The sequence below is a fragment of the Podarcis vaucheri genome (assembly GCF_965113315.1).
Source record: "Podarcis vaucheri genome assembly, chromosome: 18".
NCBI classification, from domain to species: Eukaryota; Metazoa; Chordata; class Lepidosauria; order Squamata; family Lacertidae; genus Podarcis; species Podarcis vaucheri.
In genome coordinates this window covers 9,438,613-9,460,160 of record NC_138756.1, presented here as the reverse complement: position 1 = coordinate 9,460,160, position 21,548 = coordinate 9,438,613, and the positions used below count along the sequence as shown (strand labels likewise).

The 21,548-nt window shown below is 49.5% G+C and overlaps 1 protein-coding gene across 1 annotated transcript; it reads right to left on the bottom strand.

Annotated features, from left to right (window-relative positions):
• Positions 1-2,956: 2,956 nt before the first annotated feature.
• On the bottom strand, positions 2,957-20,932 carry CDC34 (cell division cycle 34, ubiquitin conjugating enzyme). The gene is made up of 5 exons (XM_082206746.1): positions 20,654-20,932; positions 9,714-9,800; positions 8,353-8,450; positions 6,613-6,747; positions 2,957-4,302 (listed from the first exon to the last, which is right to left on the bottom strand). The coding sequence occupies exons 1-5, from the start codon at positions 20,828-20,830 to the stop codon at positions 4,092-4,094; spliced, it is 708 nt and encodes a 235-aa protein (XP_082062872.1). The 5' UTR covers positions 20,831-20,932; the 3' UTR covers positions 2,957-4,091.
• Between the last annotated feature and the right edge of the window lie 616 nt (positions 20,933-21,548).

Here is a 21,548-nt window from a genome sequence, read left to right as displayed (position 1 = left end):
AGTGGGCGGGAGGGAGCGCCGGCCGCAGCCAACCACAGCAAGCGCGCGGGGTCTGCGAGGCCGCCGATTGGGCGGAGGGAAGCAGGGAGGCCCAATGAGAGCCGCCGGGGTGGAGCCGAGAGCGGCGGTTGGAAGGCTCGAGGGGGGGGGAGGTCGTCGTCGGTTGGCGTTGAAGGACGTGCGCGGCCAGCCAATGAGCGGGAAGGCGGGGCTCGGGGGAGAGGAACCGTTCGCCAGGAGGGACGGCGAGGCGGTTCGATGGACTGGTGCGGCAGCCAATAGGAATAGCCTTGAGGGGAAAGGGGCCGGGCGACTCCTCTCGCCTGAGGAGCGCCGGGGTTGTCACGTACGCAGAGCAAAGGGGAGCAGCAGCGTCGACCAATCGGGGCCCCACTCTCACGGGGTGCGGTCCAATGAGAACGCGAAGTCTCCAAACGGACACGTGTCCCGACCAATCGCAGTCCAAGTTGGCCCGTTGTCTCCGCTCCAACGCCTCTACGTCTGACGTCACAGTCAACAACAACGGGTGCCGGGGAAGGACAATAGGCTGAAATAGGCGGTGTTCTCACAAGCCCCTTGGAAATTTGCTTTTTTTCACCGAAGGTTTTGAAACCCATTAAAAAAATAAAAGTCTGTCGCATTTCCAAATGCAAAATCCCGAGGGAATAAAGGGTGTGTGTGTGTGTTTCAATAAAAAATGACCAGAGATCAGCCTGAAAAGGGCTTTAAAATTAGTTTGCCCTTTTAATGGACTTCATGGTCCAATAAAGCCTCCATGTCTAAAGGCAGTCTACCTCTGCACGCCAATGACAAAGGGACACTACCACCACCTAAAGCAGATTCCTTCCCAATTGCCTGCCCATCCAGATGTTACTGGGATGTGGGTGGCACTCTGGGTTAAACCACAGAGCCTAGGGCTTGCCGATCAGAAGGTTGGCGGTTCGAATCCCCGTGACGGGGTGAGCTCCCGTTGCTCGGTCCCTGCTCCTGCCAACCTAGCAGTTCGAAAGCACGTCAAAGTGCAAGTAGATAAATAGGTACCGCTCCGGCGGGAAGGTAAACGGCGTTTCCGTGCGCTGCTCTGGTTTGCCAGAAGCGGCTCAGTCCTGCTGGCCACATGACCCAGAAGCTGTACGCCGGCTCTCTCGGCCAATGAAGCGAGATGAGCGCTGCAACCCCAGAGTCGTTCGCGGCTGCACCTAATGGTCAGGGTCCCTTTACCTTTACCAGATGTTACTACTTGTCAGATGGGAGAGTTGTGTAGCCCAAACTATCTGGAAAACCAGTTCGGGGCAAAAAGCGGCTCCGGCGCTTTCAAATGCTTTGATCGCTTTCCAGAAATCTCAAATATAATAATTTATAATAATTTATTATTTATACTGCCACTTTGGGCAGCTCAAAAAGTACTTTGGTCCCATCTACACCATACCTCGGGTTACATATGCTTCAGGTTACAGACTCCACTAACCCAGAAATATTACCTTGGGTTAAGAACTTTGCTTCAGGATGAGAACAGAAATCGTGCAGCGGTGGCGCGGCGGCACAGCAGCAGCAGGAGTCCCCATTAGATAAAGTGGTGCTTCAGGTTAAGAACAGACCTCCGGAACGAATTAAATTCTTAACCCGAGGTACCACTGTATTGTTAAAAGCAGTATCACAGTCTTGGCTCCCTCCCTCCCCAACCTAGGAACTGTATTTTGTTCAGTGTGATGTGAATTGTTAGGCACTATTCCTCTCTCAGCTTGTCTGGAGTGTCTGGAGGCGGCTGGAGGATGGGTGGCGGCAAACAGATTGAGATTGAATCCTGACAAGACAGAAGTACTGTTTCTGGGGGACAGGAGGCGGGCAGGTGTGGAGGACTCCCTGGTCCTGAATGGGGTAACTGTGCCCCTGAAGGACCAGGTGCGCAGCCTGGGAGTCATTTTGGACTCACAGCTGTCCATGGAGGCACAGGTTAAATCCGTGTCCAGGGCAGCTCCATCTGGTACGCAGGATGAGACCCTCCCTGCCCACAGACTGTCTTGCCAGAGTGGTGCATGCTCTGGTTATCTCCCGCTTGGACTACTGCCATGCGCTCTCCGTGGGGCTACCTTTGAAGGTGACCCGGAAACTGCAATTAATCCAGAATGCAGCCGCCAGACTGGTGACTGGGAGCGGCCGCCGAGACCATATAACACCGGTCTTGAAAGACCTACATTGGCTTCCAGTACGTTTCCGAGCACAATTCAAAGTGTTGGTGCTGACCTTTAAAGCCCTAAATGGCCTCGGTCCAGTATACCTGAAGGAGCGTCTCCACCTCCATTGTTCTACCCGGACACTGAGGTCCAGCTCCGAGGGCCTTCTGGCGGTTCCCTCACTGCGAGAAGCCAAGTTACAGGGAACCAGACAGAGGGCCTTCTCGGTAGTGGCGCCCGCCCTGTGGAACGCCCTCCCACCAGATGTCAAAGAGAACAACAACTACCAGACTTTTAGAAGACATCTGAAGGCAGCCCTGTTTAGGGAAGCTTTTAATGTTTGATGTATCACAGTATTTTAATATTCTTTTGGAAGCCGCCCAGAGTGGCTGGGGAAGAAATCTGATTGGTTCTTACGAACACTCTGTAAAAGTTCTTTTGTGAATAAAACGACCTGGGCCAAGGGGTGGAGAGACGCAGAGATTATTATATGCACCCTTCCCAGAGTCTTGCTGGTTCAAGCCTCTGTGTGTATTCTTATTAATCAGAGTTCGATCCTACCTTTACTTTGTGAACGCCTCAATCCACCCCTGCAGGGCTGTTGTTGAGGATCAAAAGGAGCTCCCCAGGTGAAAATGGGCAGACTAATAAATAAAATAAAAATAAACAGAGATAGACGAGTGGGTGATTGCTCCACCTACAACTGCGCCCCTTCTTTACACCAGAGTAAAAGACACAAAACCCAGGCTGCGCTGTGGCCACGCTGCCGTCCAACACCACGCTTCCTTTCAAAGTCCATTTTATTAAATAGTTTCAAAAAACTAGGAGGAAAAACAAACTAAAAATCGCCCACACCTTGATGCTTAAAAAAAGACCCCCCGCCCCGCTTTCCCTGATTCCACAAAACCGTCATTTTCAAAATTTCATTTTTGCTTTTTTTTTGCAGAAGGACTGCTACCCCTTTCCAGAACGTCCCTCTGTAGGTTTTCGAAACTGCACAGCCAACAAGCAAACTCCTAGAGAGGTCGGGTTGGGGGTGGGGGGTTGAGCACGCAGGTGGATGGGAAAACATCACCTAGTGGGGGGTGGGAAAGGGGGTGTCAAATGCTACAGGAAGCAGACGGTGTACAAGCGCCACCCAGTGGCGCCAGGTGACACTGCAGGGCCAATCTAAGAGAGTTGGCTTTTCCGATCCGGACTTAATGTGGCCGATGAGATTGCAAAAATATTATCCTCGGGACCCCCCCCCCCTCAACCCATGCAACTAGAGGGACCTTACTAAGAATCCCCTCCCCACAAATTAACATGGCCTAATAAAATAAAATAAACAGGCCTTGCCTCCAAACCCCCACCCACCCTCAATTCTCCGCAAAGGACTTGTCACGAGGTCCTCTCCCACTCTTTTTTTTGCAGTCTTTCTTAACCGGGAGCAGAAGAAGCCGCTGGATGAGTCCAGGGCTCGGTGGGGAACGAACACACCCTCCCCTCTCCTGTCCCTCCCAGCTTCTCCTTTTCTTAAAAAACAAACAAACCGACAACACACGCACACACAAAAAACACCCACGCACAGCATTTTAAGCCAAATTGTAGATTTGCCAACCCTCCCTGCACACAGGCAACCCCCCCCACCCCACCCCCAGTCCCAGCAGAAGCAGTGTCTCCCTTTTGAGGTAGAGTTTTTTCTTTCTTTCTTTCTGTTTCGCGTCTCAGGGCCAGAGAGGGTTTTTTTTTTTGCTTTGTTTCCGAGTCTCAGCCGGGTGGCGTCCTGGGTTCAAGTAAAAGTGTCACAGATAGTTTATTGCTACTAACGGGAGCAGCAGCAGCAGGAGGCAGCGGTGGAGGGAAGGGGGGCAGAGAGGGGGCGCGGAGAAAAAGAGGGGGCTGACGAGAGGGGCGGGGAGGGGGAGGTGTCCCTCGTCAAGACTCCTCGTTGCCGGAATCGTCTTCGTCGCCGTAGCAGCTGTTGACCTCGTCGTCCATCTCGTCGTCCTCATAGTAGTCGTCGTAGAAGAGGTCCGAGCCCTCGTCCGGCGCGGGAGTCTTGGTCTTGACGCAATACTCCGCCAGCGTCGTCGGGACCTTGACTTGGTCGCGCTCCGCATCCACCTTGGTTCCGAGGACCTGCTTCCTAGTTGGGCGATAAAAGACATAAGAATAAGAATAACTTTATTGTCATTGCTCCCTTCGGGCAATTCGTTTGCAACAGGGATTCGGACGGCAAAAGAGCATTAAGGGGGGGGGGGCGGCTGCTTGATCTATGGGATGTATCATCACCGAAGCAGTCAAATGCAACGTTTCCTGTTGCCTAGAGTGGACGGGATGCGGGTGGCACTGTGGGTTAAACCACAGAGCCTAGGGCTTGCCGATCGGAAGGTCGGCGGTTCGAATCCCTGCAATGGGGTGAGCTCCCGTTGCTTGGTTTTCCCAGTAGTGATGTATGGAAGTGAGAGCTGGACCATTAAGAAGGCTGATCGCCGAAGAATGGATGCTTTTGAATTCTGGTGCTGGAGGAGACTCTTGAGAGTCCCATGGACTGCAAGAAGACCAAACCTCTCCATTCTGAAGGAAATCAGCCCCGAGTGCTCACTGGAAGGACAGATCCTGAAGCTGAGGCTCCAAGACTTTGGCCACCTCATGAGAAGAGAAGACCCCCTGGAAAAGACCCTGATGTTGGGACAGATTGAGGGCACAAGAAGAAGAGGACGACAGAGGGAGAGATGGTTGGACAGTGTTCTCGAAGCTACCAGCATAAGTTTGACCAAACTGCGGGAGGGAGTAGTGTGCTCTGGTCCATGGGATCACGAAGAGGCGGACATGACTAAATGACTAAACAGCAACAAGCCGTTGCTCGGTCCCTGCTCCTGCCCACCTAGCAGTTCGAAAGCACGTCAAAGTGCAAGTAGATAAATAGGTACCGCTCTGGTGGGAAGGTAAACGGCGTTTCCATGCGCTGCTCTGGTTCGCCAGAAGAGGCTTACTCCTGCTGGCCACATGACCCGGAAGCTGTACGCCAGCTCCCTCGGCCAGTAAAGTGAGATGAGCGCCACAACCCCAGAGTCGTCCGTGACTGGACCTAAGGGTCAGGGGTCCCTTTATCTTTAGAGTGGACATACAGGGGGATGTTGCTCCAAAGAGGGAGGACTTCCTGCCATACCTGCTCTGGAGCCTCTTCCCCCTGCTGACCAGGCTGGAGCTTGGAGACCGGAATCATTCTGGGCATTTTTCAGTAGGTAACTGAGAAAACTGGGGCCTGCCCTCACAAGGAGGGGGGCCAGGATAATGAGGGGCCTAGGATGCAGGTGGGGGGCCTCACCCTGGCTCTTACAACATAGGAAGAACCATCTGGATGCGGCCAGATAGTTCAGCATCCTCCTTTCACAGTGGCCAATCAGATACCTGTGGCCAGTGTTAGAAAGTGAGATATGAAAGTGAGGAGCTCAATAGCACCTTAAACCTAGGTTGTGGGTTCAAGCAAGCAAGCAAGCAAGCAAGTTTTATTGCGGCCAGAGCCAGTGACACTAAACATCACAAGATCAAACAACAAGAAATCAACAACAACCTCGGGGGGGGGGGGGAATGAATGAAAAGGTTACACAAGGGAACTTTGCAGTGTGCCATTCAACAGAAGAGATTTACGCTTCCTGATTACTAAAGTGCAAAATTTAGCCACCTCGTATGATATTGAGCTTGAGGAATCTTCCAGAAGGTATTTTCGAAGAATTTCGGGGGAGGATTCCAAATAATATTGAAGGGGTATAAATTTTGATAGAAGCGGTAAAATACCGTATTTTTCGCTCTATAAGACGCACCAGACCACAAGACGCACCTAGTTTTTGGAGGAGGAAAACAAGGAAAAAAATATTCTGAATCTCAGAAGCCAGAACAGCAAGAGGGATCGCTGCGCAGTGAAAGCAGCGATCCCTCTTGCTGTTCTGGCTTCTGGGATAGCTGCGCAGTCTGCATTCGCTCCATAAGACGCACACACATTTCCCCTTACTTTTTAGGAGGGAAAAAGTGAGTCTTATAGAGCAAAAAATACGGTAAGTTGAACTCGTTCTTGACTATAAAATTCGCAAAATAGAAGAATGTGTGTGACAGATTCTACCTTATTAGACATACAAGAGCAGAGACGCGCATGCATTGGGACCCGCATGAATTTGCCGTACAGCACTGCTGAGGGCATTGTCTCAAAGCGGGCTCTAGAGAAAGCCCATCTGTAGGCTTCGTTAGTGATGTTAGTTAAGTAAGGGGCAGCTGCAAAATTAGGCGAAGCTTTTAAACATTTATACGTCTCCGGGAGTAGGGCGCCTTCTTGTTGCAGTTCGATATCATAAAGTCTCCTGGTGATAATTGCTTTCGCCTTGTTCAAAGTTCCAACAAAAAGATTTTCAGGGTTGTGGGTGCAAGAATGGTATTTCTAGGGGCTTTTCCCACCAACCTGATGATGTCCGTGTATTCCTGATCTTTGCCTTTGCTCTCCTTCCACTTCCTGTACATCACGGAAGCGTCAACGTTGGCCGGAGAGAATGTGTTGGGTTCGTTGAGCAGTGAGATCACGCTGAGAAGTATTGTCCTGCGGGTGGGGAGGGGAAGGAAAAGCAAATGACAAGGTGAGGGAGGAAGAGGCAGCAGGAACTCACCGGTGTCGCTGCTGCTAAAAACGAGTTATAGGAAAGAAGGAGACCTTAATGGCGGATTGTGCCCACCTGATCAGCCGCTGTGAGAAGCAGGATGAGGTGTGGCTTTGGCCCAAGTCAACAGGGCCAGAAATTAGCCCAGCACATTCTGCTACTAGTGTGGGTCCAGTTGCGACGATGTGGAGATTTCTGGAGGCCAGGTTAGCAACCAGCTTAAAAACCTCTGCCTCAGACCACAGCTGTAGCTTGGTTATCGTATGGGACGCAGGTGGCGCTGTGGGTTAAGCCACAGAGCCTAGGACTTGCTGATCAGAAGGTCGGCGGTTCGAATCCCCGCAACAGGGTGAGCTCCTGTTGCTCGGTCCCTGCTCCTGCCAACCTAGCAGTTGGAAAGCACGTCAAAGTGCAAGTAGATAAATTGGTACCGCTCTGGCAGGAAGGTAAACGGCGTTTCCGTGCACTGCTCTGGTTCGCCAGAAGCGGCTTAGTCCTGCTGGCCACATGACCCGGAAGCTGTACGCCGGCTCCTTTGGCCAATAAAGCGAGATGAGCGCTGCAACCCCAGAGTCGGTCACGACTGGAGCTAATGGTCAGGGGTCCCTTTACCTTTACCTTGGTTATCAAATGGTTTAGTTGCTGAACAAATCGGCTCCCAAACGCTGCAAACCCAGAAATAAGTGGGTTATTTCCGGTTTGTGAACATTTTTCAGAAGCCAAACCTCCACCCCCCCCCAATCTGGCGTCCGGGCATAATGCAAAATTAGGGACAGCCAATCAGAGCAGCGATACAGTTGACGGGTAGAGGTTCTACAACTCCCAGGACAGAGGAATATGGCCACTGGCTGCAGAAATATCCACCGGATTTCCCTGCCTCCCTGCTAGGCAAGCTTAAAGGTTTTGACCTTTAAAGCCCTTCATGGCCTAGGACCCTCGTACCTACGGGACCGCCTCTCCCGGTATGCCCCACGGAGAGCCTCAAGGTCCATAAATAGCAACACCCTAGTGGTCCCGGGCCCTAAGGAAGTTAGATTGGCTTCAACCAGAGCCAGGGCCTTTTCAACACTGCCCCCGGCCTGGTGGAACGCTCTGTCTCTTGAGACCAGGGCCCTGCAGGATCTGATTTCTTTCCGCAGGGCCTGTAAGACAGAGTTGATCCGCCTGGCCTTTGGCTTGGAGCCAATTTGATTCCCTCCCCCTCTTTCCTTTCTCCTCCTGTGATGAGGCTGCATTTTAAAATTTTAATGTTTCAATATTTTAATGTTGTATTTTAATCTTGTTTTTAAATTGTATTCATTCAACTTGTTTTTATTATTGCTTGTTAGCCGCCCTGAGCCTGGCGTTGGCTGTGGAGGGTGGGGTATTAATAATAATAATAATAATAATAATAATAATAATAATAATAATAATAAAAATAAAAATAAAATTCAATCACTTAAATCAGTCACCTGCGGATGTGACTGATTCACTTTGCCCGTGATGGGAGGGCTGGGCAATCTTACGACGACATACTAGGGACAGCGTAACTGCTACTCAGGCCTCACCTCACGTTCTGCGTGGGATTCCATCTTTCCGAAGGCAGCTCTCCACTCTGTGGGTCATCCACCGGAGGGTGTAGAATGGAAATGCAAACGTCCCCGGTCTGAAAGATGGATATACCATTATTTTTTCCCTGTACGAGAAGACCCCTATCTTCTTGAACGGCGAATTAAGAAATTGATATTGTTTGCAGAGGTTGTCCAAAGTTAAAAGGGTAAAGGGACCCCTGACCATTAGGTTTTCCAGATAGTTTGGGCTACATAACTCTCCCATCTGGCAAGTAGTAACATCTGGTAAAGGGACCCTGACCATTAGGTGCAGCCGCGAACGACTCTGGGGTTGCGGCGCTCATCTCGCTTCATTGACCGACGGAGCCGGCGTACAGCTTCCGGGTCATGTGGCCAGCAGGACTAAGCCGCTTCTGGCGAACCAGAGCAGCGCATGGAAACGCCATTTGCCTTCCCACCTGAGCGGTACCTATTTATCTACTTGCACTTTGACGTGCTTTTGAACTGCTAGGTTGGCAGGAGCAGGGACCGAGCAATGGGAGCTCACCCCATCGCGGGGATTCGAACCGTCGTCCAGCCGATCGGCAAGTCCTAGGCTCTGTGGTTTAACCCACAGCGCCACCCGTGTCCCTTACGTTCAAAGCTAGGGCTGCCATATTTCAAGAGCCTGAGAACCAACCCCTGTTCATCACCATTCGTATACAGTGGTGCCTCTAGCTGTGGAGTTCATGCCGTTTGCACCCTGAATAGTCTGCAACTAGAGCGCCTCTTCCGCGCATGTGTGCAGCGTGATCAAGCACGTGTGCAAAAATCGCTTCTGTGCATGCGGCGAACCCGGAAGTAAACACGTCTGGGCTTGCTGCGGTCATAATCCGAAAGTCCATAAGAGTGGAATGCAACATAATAATAATAATAATAATAATAATAATAATAATAATAATAATTTATTATTTATACCCCGCCCATCTGGCTGGGTCTCCCCAGCCACTCTGGGAGGCTTCCAACTGAATATTAAAAACAGTACAGCATGAAACATTAAAAACTTCCCTAAAGAGGGCTGCCTTCAGTTGTCTTTTAATAGTAAAATAGTTGTTTATTGCTTTGACATCTGCTGGGAGGGCGTTCCACAGGGTAGGCGCCACTACCGAGAAGGCCCTCTGCCTGGTTCCCTGTAACCTTACTTCTCGCAGTGAGGTATGACTGCATAAGATGACCCCCCGATTTTTGATTGAAAAAAATAAATAAATCGTCTTATATGCGGGAAAAAAGTGTGTCCGTTGGGGGTGGGCAGACGGAGTCTGTTGCCCACATTCCAGGGCACCCCAGCTCGACGCCCATGTCCCAGTGTGCCACCATACCTCGTATATGTTTGGATGCCACATTTTGGTCAGGAAACGGAAGGTGGGTGGCGAATAAGGGTAGTCGATAGGGAATCGGAGACGAGCCTGCGGAGAACACAGAACGGAAAAGGTGTCAGCAGTTGGGGAAGCAGCAATGAACAAGTAGGTGAGAATTGCAACTGGCCTGCCCTGCGCCCAACTGCACCAGTTGCCAGTGGGTTTCTGGGCCCAATTCAAAGCGCTGGCACACATTCTACTCATGTAAAAACACCAAGCAGGCCCCACAAATAACCCAGAGATGCATTTTATATACTGTATTTTTTGCTCCATAAGACTCACTTTCCCCCTCCTAAAAAGTAAGGGGGAATGTGTGTGCGTCTTATGGAGCGAATGCAGGCTGCGCAGCTATCCCAGAAGCCAGAACAGCAAGAGGGATTGCTGCTTTCACTGCGCAGCGATCCCTCTTGCTGTTCTGGCTTCTGAGATTCAGAATATTTCTTTTTCTTGTTTTCCTCCTACAAAAACTAGGTGCGCCTTGTGGTCTGGTGCGTCTTATAGAGCGAAAAATACGTTAAAAGGACACTCTGATTAAAAGACGCTGATTCCCAGGCCGTCTGCACGCCGGATTTAGAAGGCAATTGGGCTGGATCCGGCCCCTGGGCCTTAGTTTGTCTACCCATGCTCTACGCCGTCACAACTGGATCTGCCCCAGTAGCAAAACTAGCCTGGCGAATTTTTAGACGCCGCAACCAAGTGCAAACAAATGTGAAATTCAGCACAGTCGTGCCAAAAGTTTCCAGGTTCTTGCCTGAGAGTCTCCAGGAACAATCCAGTTTCCCCAGATGAGTAACGTTCCGTGACATCACAGCAACTCAGCCAATGGCTGGGGAAGGCTCCTGGACACGTGGCACCTCCCAGACCCAAGACCCGCCCCTCCCTCTCATAGGCAGTCCCGTTTGTGTTGTGCGCACAGCTGGAGTCACGCATGGCAACCATCGGCATGGGCACTCCCTGCCTCGACTTCCTCCGAAGCCGCCCCGGCTTTGAGGCTTTGAGGCCCACCCAGGTTTGCCTCGGCCGGGACAGAGCATGCGACCTGCCCGGGCTCGTCGGGAACTCTTTCCCTGCGCCAAACAAGAGCCGCCTCTGGGCAACCAATCTTTTGCTGATTTGCAGAAAGAGACAAGAGAGAGCTCATGCTGGGGGTTCCTCCACTCATGCCATAAAAGCGCTGAGCTGCAGAATGTTGCCAGACACAAATAGGAGAAGTCAAGAGGGCCCGGGAGGCCGTGGTTCAAATCTCCACTCGGCCACAAAGCTCTTGGGCCAATCGTGGCCTCCCAGCTCAGCCAACCTCACAGGGTTGTTGTGAGGCTAAAAATCGAGGCGAGCCATGTATAGCTCCTTTGGAGCATGGGTAGGCAAACTAAGGCCCGGCGGTCGGATCCGGCCCAATTGGCTTCTAAATCCGGCCGCGGATGGACCGGGAATCTGCGTATTTTTACATGAGTAGAATGTGTCCTTTTATTTAAAAGGCACCTCTGGGTTATTTAATAATAATAATAATAATAATAATACCCAGCCCATCTCTGGGCAGCTTCCAACAAAATATTAAAATACAATAGTCCATCAAACATTTAAAGCTTCCCTAAACAGGGCTGCTTTCAGATGTCTTCTAAAAGTCTGGTAGTTGTTTTTCTCTTTTACATCTAACAGGAGGGCATTCCACAGGGCAGGTGCCACCACCGAGAAGGCCTTAATTCGACCTCCGGAACCAATTAAGTTCTTAACCCGAGGTACCACTGTACATGAAAAAACATGTTAAGTCCTTCATTTGATCTGTCCTAAATTCCCCAGCATTCAGCTTCACTGAACGTCCACACTTTCTAGTGTTCTGGCGAGGAAGAACTTTCTCTTCTGGCTTTCCCCAATGTCATGCATCACTTTAGAAACGTCTTTCTCGCTTTTCAAAAGTCCCAAATGCTGCAGCCTTTCCCATAGGGAAGGTGTGTTTCGTCATCAGACCTGGAGCATTCCCTCTGCGGGAACAGCCTCCATCCGAAAAACCGGTGCCTCTCCCAGAACAAAAGGTGTTATTCTGCTAACCTTCTCCTCTGTTTGATTTTTGTCTGCGTGGCTTTCCCCCGCATTGTTCTGGGCAGGGGGTCATGTGACACAGCAAGCGACCAATGGGATTCCACCTGAACTACAAAGCTGAGTATCTTTTATTTATCTCATTCCAGCAATGGTGGAACTACCTTCAAAGTACAGATGGGTGAACCTGCCCATTTTTGTTTAAGTCAGCAATGTCTAGGCAACATGATGATCATAAGGGTAAAGGTAAAGGGGACCCCTGACCATTAGGTCCAGTTGTGGCCGACTCTGGGATTGCGGCGCTCATCTCGCTTCATTGGCCAAGGGAGCCGGCGTACAGCTTCCGGGTCATGTGGCCAGCAGGACTGAGCCGCTTCTGGTGAACCAGAGCAGCACACGGAAACGCTGTTTACCTTCCCGCCGGAGTGGTACCTATTTATCTACTTGCACTTTGATGTGCTTTCGAACTGCTAGGTTGGCAGGAGCAGGGACCGAGCAACGGGAGTTCACTCCGTTGTAGGGATTCGAACCGCCGACCTTCTGATTGGCAAGCCAAACTTCTGATAGGCTCTGTGGTTTAACCCACAGCGCTACTTGCGTCCCTATGTCGTATGGTAGCATGTAAATAACTTTGCTAGGAACTCTTAAACAGAGGATTACGGCATGCGAGGATTCCTGGAAGGAAGCCATGCAAAACTCCAACAGGCTTTCTTCTGAGCTGGCAGGCATAGGACTGAAACTCATGTTATAGCTAGGGTTGCTTGATATTATCATCTACGTGACGAAACAAGAGACGTCATCGCCATCTGCTGGTGTCATCCGGCGGCGAGCCCTAGGGCTTGGGTTTTAGGAGATCTGCCAAGATACAAGAACACCCAACTACCTGATCTCAGCCAACTCCCGATCTGACTCAGGCAGGTTTGTCGGGGAAGAGGCAAGAAAGAGCAGATGGGCAGGAACCTCAAAGTTGCAAAACAGGCTCATAAACCGACCCGAAGTAGCTTCCCGGGCCAAAACTGGCTCAGAGGAAGCAGCTCGTTTGTTTATTTCCTGTGCATCCCGATGACCTACTAAACGTACACCCAGGAAGAAGAAAAAAACAAGCCTCTGCCCAGTTTTCGGCAAGGGGTGAATTAAAGGTAAAGGGATCCCTGACCATTAGGTCCAGTCGTGGCCGACTCTGGGATTGCGGCGCTCATCTCGCTTTACTGGCCGAGGGAGCCGGCGCACAGCTTCCGGGTCATGTGGCCAGCAGGACTAAGCCGCTTCTGGCGAACCAGAGCAGCGCACGGAAATGCCGTTTACCTTCCTTGGTAGGAGTTTTCTAGTAGGTTTTTATGCGAAAGACGTTGATGAGGGAATAGAGAAAATCAGGGTTTTATATGTGGCTTTGCAGATTGTTTCTAAAACGAGTTCTAAGCAGTGTTTATTAATTCTTGTCTTCTCTTTTTTTTCCTATAGAAAAGGTCCCTGAGTAAGGCCTTTAGGGGGTGAATCATGCTGGGACACTAACAAAAAGCAATGACTCTTCAGGAACTGTGAAACGGATCTCCATTTTTGGCATTGCCATGGGGTGCTTCCTGTTATATACCTATTATTTAGGTCACCTTGGAAGGCGAGAAAACCAGGCTTTGCAACACATCCTTGAGTACCCAAGGGACTGCTTATTATTAGAATTTGAAATACTTAGAACAGGAATTCACAGAAACATACTTGGCAGGGATCCATGCCCTGTTTTGGAAGCCCCAAAGTTTGTTTACCTCTATACTGGCACACTTTATAGTTCCTACACTAAATATATTTCCCATCTGGATATTCACTTCACAGCGTGTGGCCATTTACAACACTGTTCATATTTAGACATGTCTATATTTACCTATATTTACGACTGGACCTAATGGTCAGGGGTAGGCCCTGTGCTGTTCACCACCAGATTACTTGAGAAACCACACTATTATGTGAAAACAGCAGCCCTACTGAGATATGAGAGGAGCCCATTATCTGAGCTCTGTCTCGCAAGAAGCGGCGCATGCTCTGGTTATCTCCCGCTTGGACTACTGTAATGAACTCTATGTGGAGCTACCTTTGAAGGTGACCCAGAAACTGCAACTAATCCAGAATGTGGCTGCTGGACCAGTGACTGTGAGCGACCGCCGGGACCAGCCCTAAAAGATCTACGTTGGTTCCCAGTCTGTTTCTGAGTGCAATTCAAATTGCTGGGGCAAACCTTTAATGTCCTAAACGGCCTCGATCCTGTAGTCTCCACCCCCACAATAAAATATTTGCAGGGGACGGGCCCCCACAAATTGATGGTTTCCCATTCAAATAGTTTGTGTGCACACCGTGTCATGTGATTGATTATGCAGGGCGGAGCTTACCTGGGGCCCCACAATTTTTTATTCAAGTTAGCACCCCTGACTCCCATTATTCTGCTTGGATCCAGGGTTTGAAATTAACATGGGGCCAGGCGCATTTTGCACCTAAATATCCTCCGTTTGTGAGCACCTCCAAAAATCTGGGCGCCATTTTTTTTTTGCCTGGCTAATGCTCAAGGATTGCTGAAATGTATGTGCTTTGAAGCCTTGAAGTATATGTTAGGAAGCTAGAATTTTGCGGGTCAAAAATTGGAAATTACAAGAAGTACCAACAGTGGAAGAATGGCAGATGAAGATGATGGACTTATTGGAGATAGCCAACCGGAAGAGTCCGCAACCAGGAGGAGGAGGAGTATCAAGAGGAATGGAAGAAATTTAAAGACTATTGAATTTAATAGGTTAAGATAACTTAAATAGAAATACTTTTGAGTAACAGATTGGCCTAAGAATTAAATATGTGAAATTGTATAATACCATGGATAGAGGTCAAAATGAAAAGAAAGAAGTTAATCGAACAAGTAAATTTTATATGAAAATAGTGCTGGAAAACTGCTACAATGAGTTATATGGAAACTCAGCCAGGGGGATTTGAGGAAGTTACCCAACAATGATAACAAAAATGGGATTATAATAGTTAAGATAAATGTTTTTCTGTTTTTTATATATATTGTAATTTTTTTTCTTTTTTCTTTGTCTGTTGTTACATTTGTTATAATATTGGAAAATCAATTTAAAAAATGGGTGTGTGTGTGTGTTGCTGACCTCCCCACCCCTGTCCCAAATGGTGACTAGATATTCTGTTTTGGTGTCCAAAATCCAGGTCCTAGGAGCCATTTGGCTCCTAGCTTTTCTAACGCTGCTTGGGCACTGAGGTCCACCCCTCCAGGGTCTTCTGATGGTTTCCACACTGCGAGATTGCAAGGAACCAGGCGTAGGGCCTTCTCGGTGGTGGCGCCAGCCCTATGGAATGCCCTTCCATCAGATGTCAAACAGATAAGCAACTATACAACATTTAGTAGATATCTGAAAGCAGCCCTGGATAGGGAAGTTTTTAATGTTTGCTGTTTTATTATGTTTTTAAATTGTGTTGAAGCTGCCCAGAATGGCTGGGGCCACCCAGGCAGATGAATCAAGGCGGGTGGGTAAATAATTATTACTACCTGCACTTTCCGGAAACAATTAAATACCTTTTTGTTTTGGCAGGCTTTTCCAGCTGGGTGAAAAGGCCTCTGACTTAGGTGCCCTTTTGTGTAGTTTTCAAACCTGTGGCGACTGGCTGTTGTTGTTTTTTGTTTACTGTTTTTAAAGCTATTTTTAGTTGTCTTTATGGCATGCCTGCGAATCGCCTTGACGCGCATGTGGAAGCAAATTTATAAATCACAGCAATAAAATACACTTGCAGTGCAATGTCATGCACACCTACTCGGAAATAAGACTTATCAAGCATTTCCGTTTAGTGTACACGCATTAGAATGATTTGCATATATTTATAAGGTTGTAGCTGGAGGCGTGGGAATCATATGCAGAGTCGACCCAGTAAAATGATGCTAACCCTGAATTAAGTTCATCATGACTTAACCTGATTTCAGTGAGTATCCACCAAGGTGGATTCAGCCAGATACAGGCTCACTGAAATTAATCGACCTAAATTAGCCTTGTTCGTTAATTTCAATAGCTTTGACTAATGTTGGATACAACCCACAGTTAGTGTTATATGGAGAGTCACGCTCTCGAGGAAGTTCATCACAGCTAACTGGAGACCATTCGTTTCAGCAGGTCTACTCTTGAGAATGACCTGGCCCTATTCATTAAGTTTAATGGTTCCACTCAACAGTATGACTATACCCTTAAAATTGCTGTCCTATTAAGTCCTACCCCAAGTGGACCCAATTAACTCCGGCCAATTATTTTCAAATGGTCTCCTCCAAGTGTAGTCTCGTTGAACAAAACCCTAAGTTTAGAATTTATTCAGAGCTTCACTTGTAAATTCTAATAAGGAAAGGTTACAACATCCGATTTATTTACTTTTCAAGTTTAGAAAGGAGGTCAGCAAGATGAGAGATGACTCAAGATTGTAAAAAAATTTGCATGGAATGGAGGAAGTAGACAGATATTTTTTTCCCTCCTCCTAATGCGAAACTGAACAGTTGGAAGATTCAGGACAGACTAATAATAATAATAATAATAATAATAATAATAATAATAATAATTTATTATTTGTACCCCGCCCATCTGGCTGGGCCTCCCCAGCCACTCTGGGCGGCTTCCAACAAAGATTAAAAATACATTAAAATGTCACACATTAAAAACTTCCCTGAACAGGTCAACAGATATAGTTGCCCACATTTTGGCTTCATTTATAAAGTAAGGATCGAAAGGATAGTATAAAATTATTAACAGCAGCAATGGAAAGCTCATCAGTCATGAATACAGTCATGTTCAGATCTTATCTGCAATATATCTTCAAAATATCTTCAAAAATCTGTACACTTACATCAAGCCAAACCTTTATTATGAAAACGTAAACTCAGGAGGGTATAAATTTTATCTTTCTTGTATAAGTCCATCCTAGGTTTTTGGCAGTAGGCAAGGAGGGGAAAAAACATTTTAGAACTCCTACTTACTTATAAAGGTAAAGGGACCCCTGAGCATTAGGTCCAGTTGTGGCCGACTCTGGGGTTGCGGCGCTCATCTTGCTTTATTGGCCGAGGGAGCCGTCGTACAGCTTCCGGGTCATGTGGCCAGCAGGACTAAGCCGCTTCTGGCGAACCAGAGCAGCACACGGAAACGCCGTTTACCTTCCTGCCTGAGCAGTACCTATTTATCTACTTGCGCTTTGACGTGCTTTCGAACTGCGAGGTTGGCAGGAGCTGGGATCGAACAATGGGAGCTCACCCCGTCGCGGGGATTCGAACCGCCAACCTTCTGATTGGCAAGTCCTAGGCTCTGTGGTTTAACCCACAGCGCCACCCGTGTCCCCTCCTACTTACTTATAAGTAGGACTTATTCACCCACCAGAGAGTAAACCCATGGAACTCGCTCCTGCGGAAGACAGTGGTGGCCGCAGACTTGGAGGGTTTTAAAAGAGGACTGGACAAATTCATAGAGGAATTACAATGCCTCATGGCTATGCTCTACTTCTGCAGTTGAGGCAGTATAGTTCTGAACGCCGGGTGTTAGGAACTGCAAGTGTTGCTGTTGTGTTTGTGGTTTTCCCAAAACGGGCTCATTGTAAAAACAGGATGCTTAAATTAGATGGGACATTAGCTCTGCTAACTCACGCCATTCTTCTGTTGCTCATAATTTTGATTTCCATGGCACTCCGCTCTGAACATGACTAACACTGGATACAACTCTTAGGTTAGAGATAATTTTAAGACCATTGCTTTCAAAGGGCTTAGTATAATGTAGGTTGGAATACCGCCTTAAGCGATTCACTACCTTCGTTTTAAATGGAGGAGGGGAGAGAAAGGAAAAGAAGTTTATTCTCTTGTTACAAGGATGGAAATGATTCCCCTCTTGCCCCTGTTTCAAGGCAAAGGGTCGTATCACTCCGGGTCCTACTTCAGAGTAGAGGCAAATCGCAGTCACGGGAATGGGGGTTTATCCTGAAAACACACACCTCAGCGTAAAGAGGGGTGTCATGTGTCCAGAAACCTGTCTAAACTCCAGCAAAGTCCATTAACCACAATGGCTCCACTCTGGGTACATATTGTCTTACTCCAAAGCAGGCCCACTGAAGTCAGTGGACCCAAGTCACCCTTGTTGCTTAATTTCAAGGGGTCTTGAGTAGAACTAACACTGGGTGGGACTTCTCCGTCACAGCAGACTAGCTGAAGTCCATGGGCCCCAAGGCAACCACGTCCTTTTACCTTCAATGGGTCTCCTCTGGTGTAGGACTAACACTGGCTAAAACCCGCCCCGCTTTAGGGCAGACTCAGTTGAGGACTGTGGTCCCAATTTAGCCACAACTGCAATGGGAACATGAAGGCAAAACTTAATACTCCAGAGTAGCCCACCAAGTCATGCCCATTTATTACTTTGGAGTAGGGTTACAAATCATCCTGCTCCAGAGTGGAACCACTGAAGTCAAGGCACACATGCCGGCCATATCCTTTTCTTTTCAGTGGGTCTCCTCTGGAGTAACACTCACCCTGCTTTAGAGCAGAAACTCTTGGAAGCCAAAGGACCCAAATCAGCCATGTCCTTTTAGTTTAAAGTGGGTTTCCTCTAGAGCAGGATTAACACTCGCCCTGGTTTAGAGTAGACCCACTTCAAAGCCAAAGGACCTGAATCAGTCACATCCTTCTACTTTAAAGTGGCTTTCTTCTAGAGTAGGACTAACACCCTGCTTCAAAGTAGACACACTTTGAAGCCAAAGGACCCAAATCAGCCATATCTTTTTCTTCTCAGTGGGTCTCCTCTGGAGTAAAACTTGCCCTGCTTCAGCGTAGCCCCTCTTGGAGGCCAAAGGACCCAAACCAGCCACTTCCTTCTACTTTCAGTGGGTCTCCTCTGGAGTAAAACCCGCCCTGCCTCAAAGCAGACCCTCTTGGCGGCCAAAGGACCCAAACCAGCCACTTCCTTCTACTTTCAGTGGGTCTCCTCTGGAGTAAAACCCGCCCTGCCTCAAAGCAGACCCTCTTGGCGGCCAAAGGACCCAAACCAGCCACTTCCTTCTACTTTCAGTGGGTCTCCTCTGGAGTAAAACTCTCCCTGCCTCAAAGCAGACCCTCTTGGCGGCCAAAGGACCCAAACCCGCCATATCTTTTTCCTTTCAGTGGGTCTCCTCTGGAGTAAAACTCGCCCTGCCTCAAAGCAGACCCTCTTGGCGGCCAAAGGACCCAAACCAGCCACTTCCTTCTACTTTCAGTGGGTCTCCTCTGGAGTAACACTCTCCCTGCTTTAGAGCAGAAACTCTTGGAAGCCAAAGGACCCAAACCAGCCACTTCCTTCTACTTTCAGTGGGTCTCCTCTGGAGTAAAACTCGCCCTGCCTCAAAGCAGACCCTCTTGGCGGCCAAAGGACCCAAACCAGCCACTTCCTTCTACTTTCAGTGGGTCTCCTCTGGAGTAAAACTCTCCCTGCCTCAAAGCAGACCCTCTTGGCGGCCAAAGGACCCAAACCAGCCACTTCCTTCTACTTTCAGTGGGTCTCCTCTGGAGTAAAACTCTCCCTGCCTCAAAGCAGACCCTCTTGGCGGCCAAAGGACCCAAACCCGCCATATCTTTTTCCTTTCAGTGGGTCTCCTCTGGAGTAAAACCCGCCCTGCCTCAAAGCAGACCCTCTTGGCGGCCAAAGGACCCAAACCAGCCACTTCCTTCTACTTTCAGTGGGTCTCCTCTGGAGTAACACTCTCCCTGCTTTAGAGCAGAAACTCTTGGAAGCCAAAGGACCCAAACCAGCCACTTCCTTCTACTTTCAGTGGGTCTCCTCTGGAGTAAAACTCGCCCTGCCTCAAAGCAGACCCTCTTGGCGGCCAAAGGACCCAAACCAGCCACTTCCTTCTACTTTCAGTGGGTCTCCTCTGGAGTAACACTCTCCCTGCTTTAGAGCAGAAACTCTTGGAAGACAAAGGACCCAAATCTGCCATGTCCTTTTACTTTAAAGTGGGTTTCCTCTAGAGCAGGATTAACACTCGCCCTGCTTTAGAGCAGAAACTCTTGGCGGCCAAAGGACCCAAACCAGCCACTTCCTTCTACTTTCAGTGGGTCTCCTCTGGAGTAAAACTCCTGCTCCAGACTGGAACCACTGAAGTCAAGGCACACATGCCGGCCATATCCTTTTCTTTTCAGTGGGTCTCCTCTGGAGTAACACTCTCCCTGCTTTAGAGCAGAAACTCTTGGAAGCCAAAGGACCCAAATCAGCCATGTCCTTTTACTTTAAAGTGGGTTTCCTCTAGAGCAGGATTAACACTCGCCCTGCTTTAGAGCAGAAACTCTTGGCGGCCAAAGGACCCAAACCAGCCACTTCCTTCTACTTTCAGTGGGTCTCCTCTGGAGTAAAACCCGCCCTGCCTCAAAGCAGACCCTCTTGGCGGCCAAAGGACCCAAACCAGCCACTTCCTTCTACTTTCAGTGGGTCTCCTCTGGAGTAAAACTTGCCCTGCTTCACAGTAGACCCTCTTGGAGGCCAAAGGACCCAACCCAGCCACTTTCAGTGGGTCTCCTCTGGAGTAAAACTCGCCCTGCTTCACAGTAGACCCACTTGGCGGCCAAAGGACCCAACCCAGCCACTTTCAGTGGGTCTCCTCTGGAGTAAAACTCGCCCTGCTTCACAGTAGACCCTCTTGGAGGCCAAAGGACCCAACCCAGCCACTTCCTTCTACTTTCAGTGGGTCTCCTCTGGAGTAAAACTCGCCCTGCCTCAAAGCAGGCCCTCTTGGAGGCCAAAGGACCCAACCCAGCCACTTCCTTCTACTTTAAAGTGGGTCTCCTCTGGAGTAGGGCCCAACCCGACCCCCAGCCACCCCCCCCCCCGCCGTCTCACCTTGAAGTAGCCCCCCTCGTAGTGGGTGTTGGGGGGCCCGAAGATGGCCACCTCCCAGTTGTAGAGGTCCCCCTCGTCCACCAGGCTGACGCGGAAACCCTCCACGGGCTCCTCCTGGAGCCCCTTCAGCTCCAGCAGCAGCGCCTTCTGCGAGCTGGGCACGGACGGCCGCGCCATGGTCGGAGGGAACGGGTAGGCCTCGGGTGAAGCCGGGGGCTCGCGTGAGCGGCGAGGCCGGGGGAGAGGAGGAGCGTGGCGGGGAGGGGAGGGGGGAAAGGGCGGCGCGCGCGGAGGGAGAAGGCCGCTGCGGACCCGAAAGAGCGCCGCGGAGGGGCTCGAGCCACTGGAACGGCGTCGGCGACGACAACAACAGAGAGCGCGCGCGCGCGGGGCCGCTTGGGAGGCGTAGTTCCTCCCCTGGAGGCGGCGGCGGCGACACGCCCTCGCCTCCGCCCATCACGCGCGGCGACCAATGAGCGGCGTCTCTGGAGGCGGGGAGAGGGCGGGACCGGAGGGGTGAGGACTGCATTTCCCAGGAGGCTTTGCGAGGAGCGCCTTCCGCATGTATTGAACACACAAACAAATAAGCAGGGAAGTGTCTTGTGAATTTCTCAATTACCTACATATTTTCAATGGCTGTTTTAAATCTGTTTTGCTTTTACTGGCAATTTCAATGCTTTTTGTAAACTGCTCTTGAGGGTTTTTTTTTGCCTTTTCGGAATCAAGAGGTATATAAATTGCATGAAATGGAATTATTATTATTATTATTTTATCATCATCATCATTATTTCTTTTTCTAATCCGCCTTTTCCCCGGACTAGGCATCAAAGGCAGTTTACAAAAATTATGAAAGCCCAGATAAACTACAGTCTTTTTTGCAATCAAGTAGTGTATC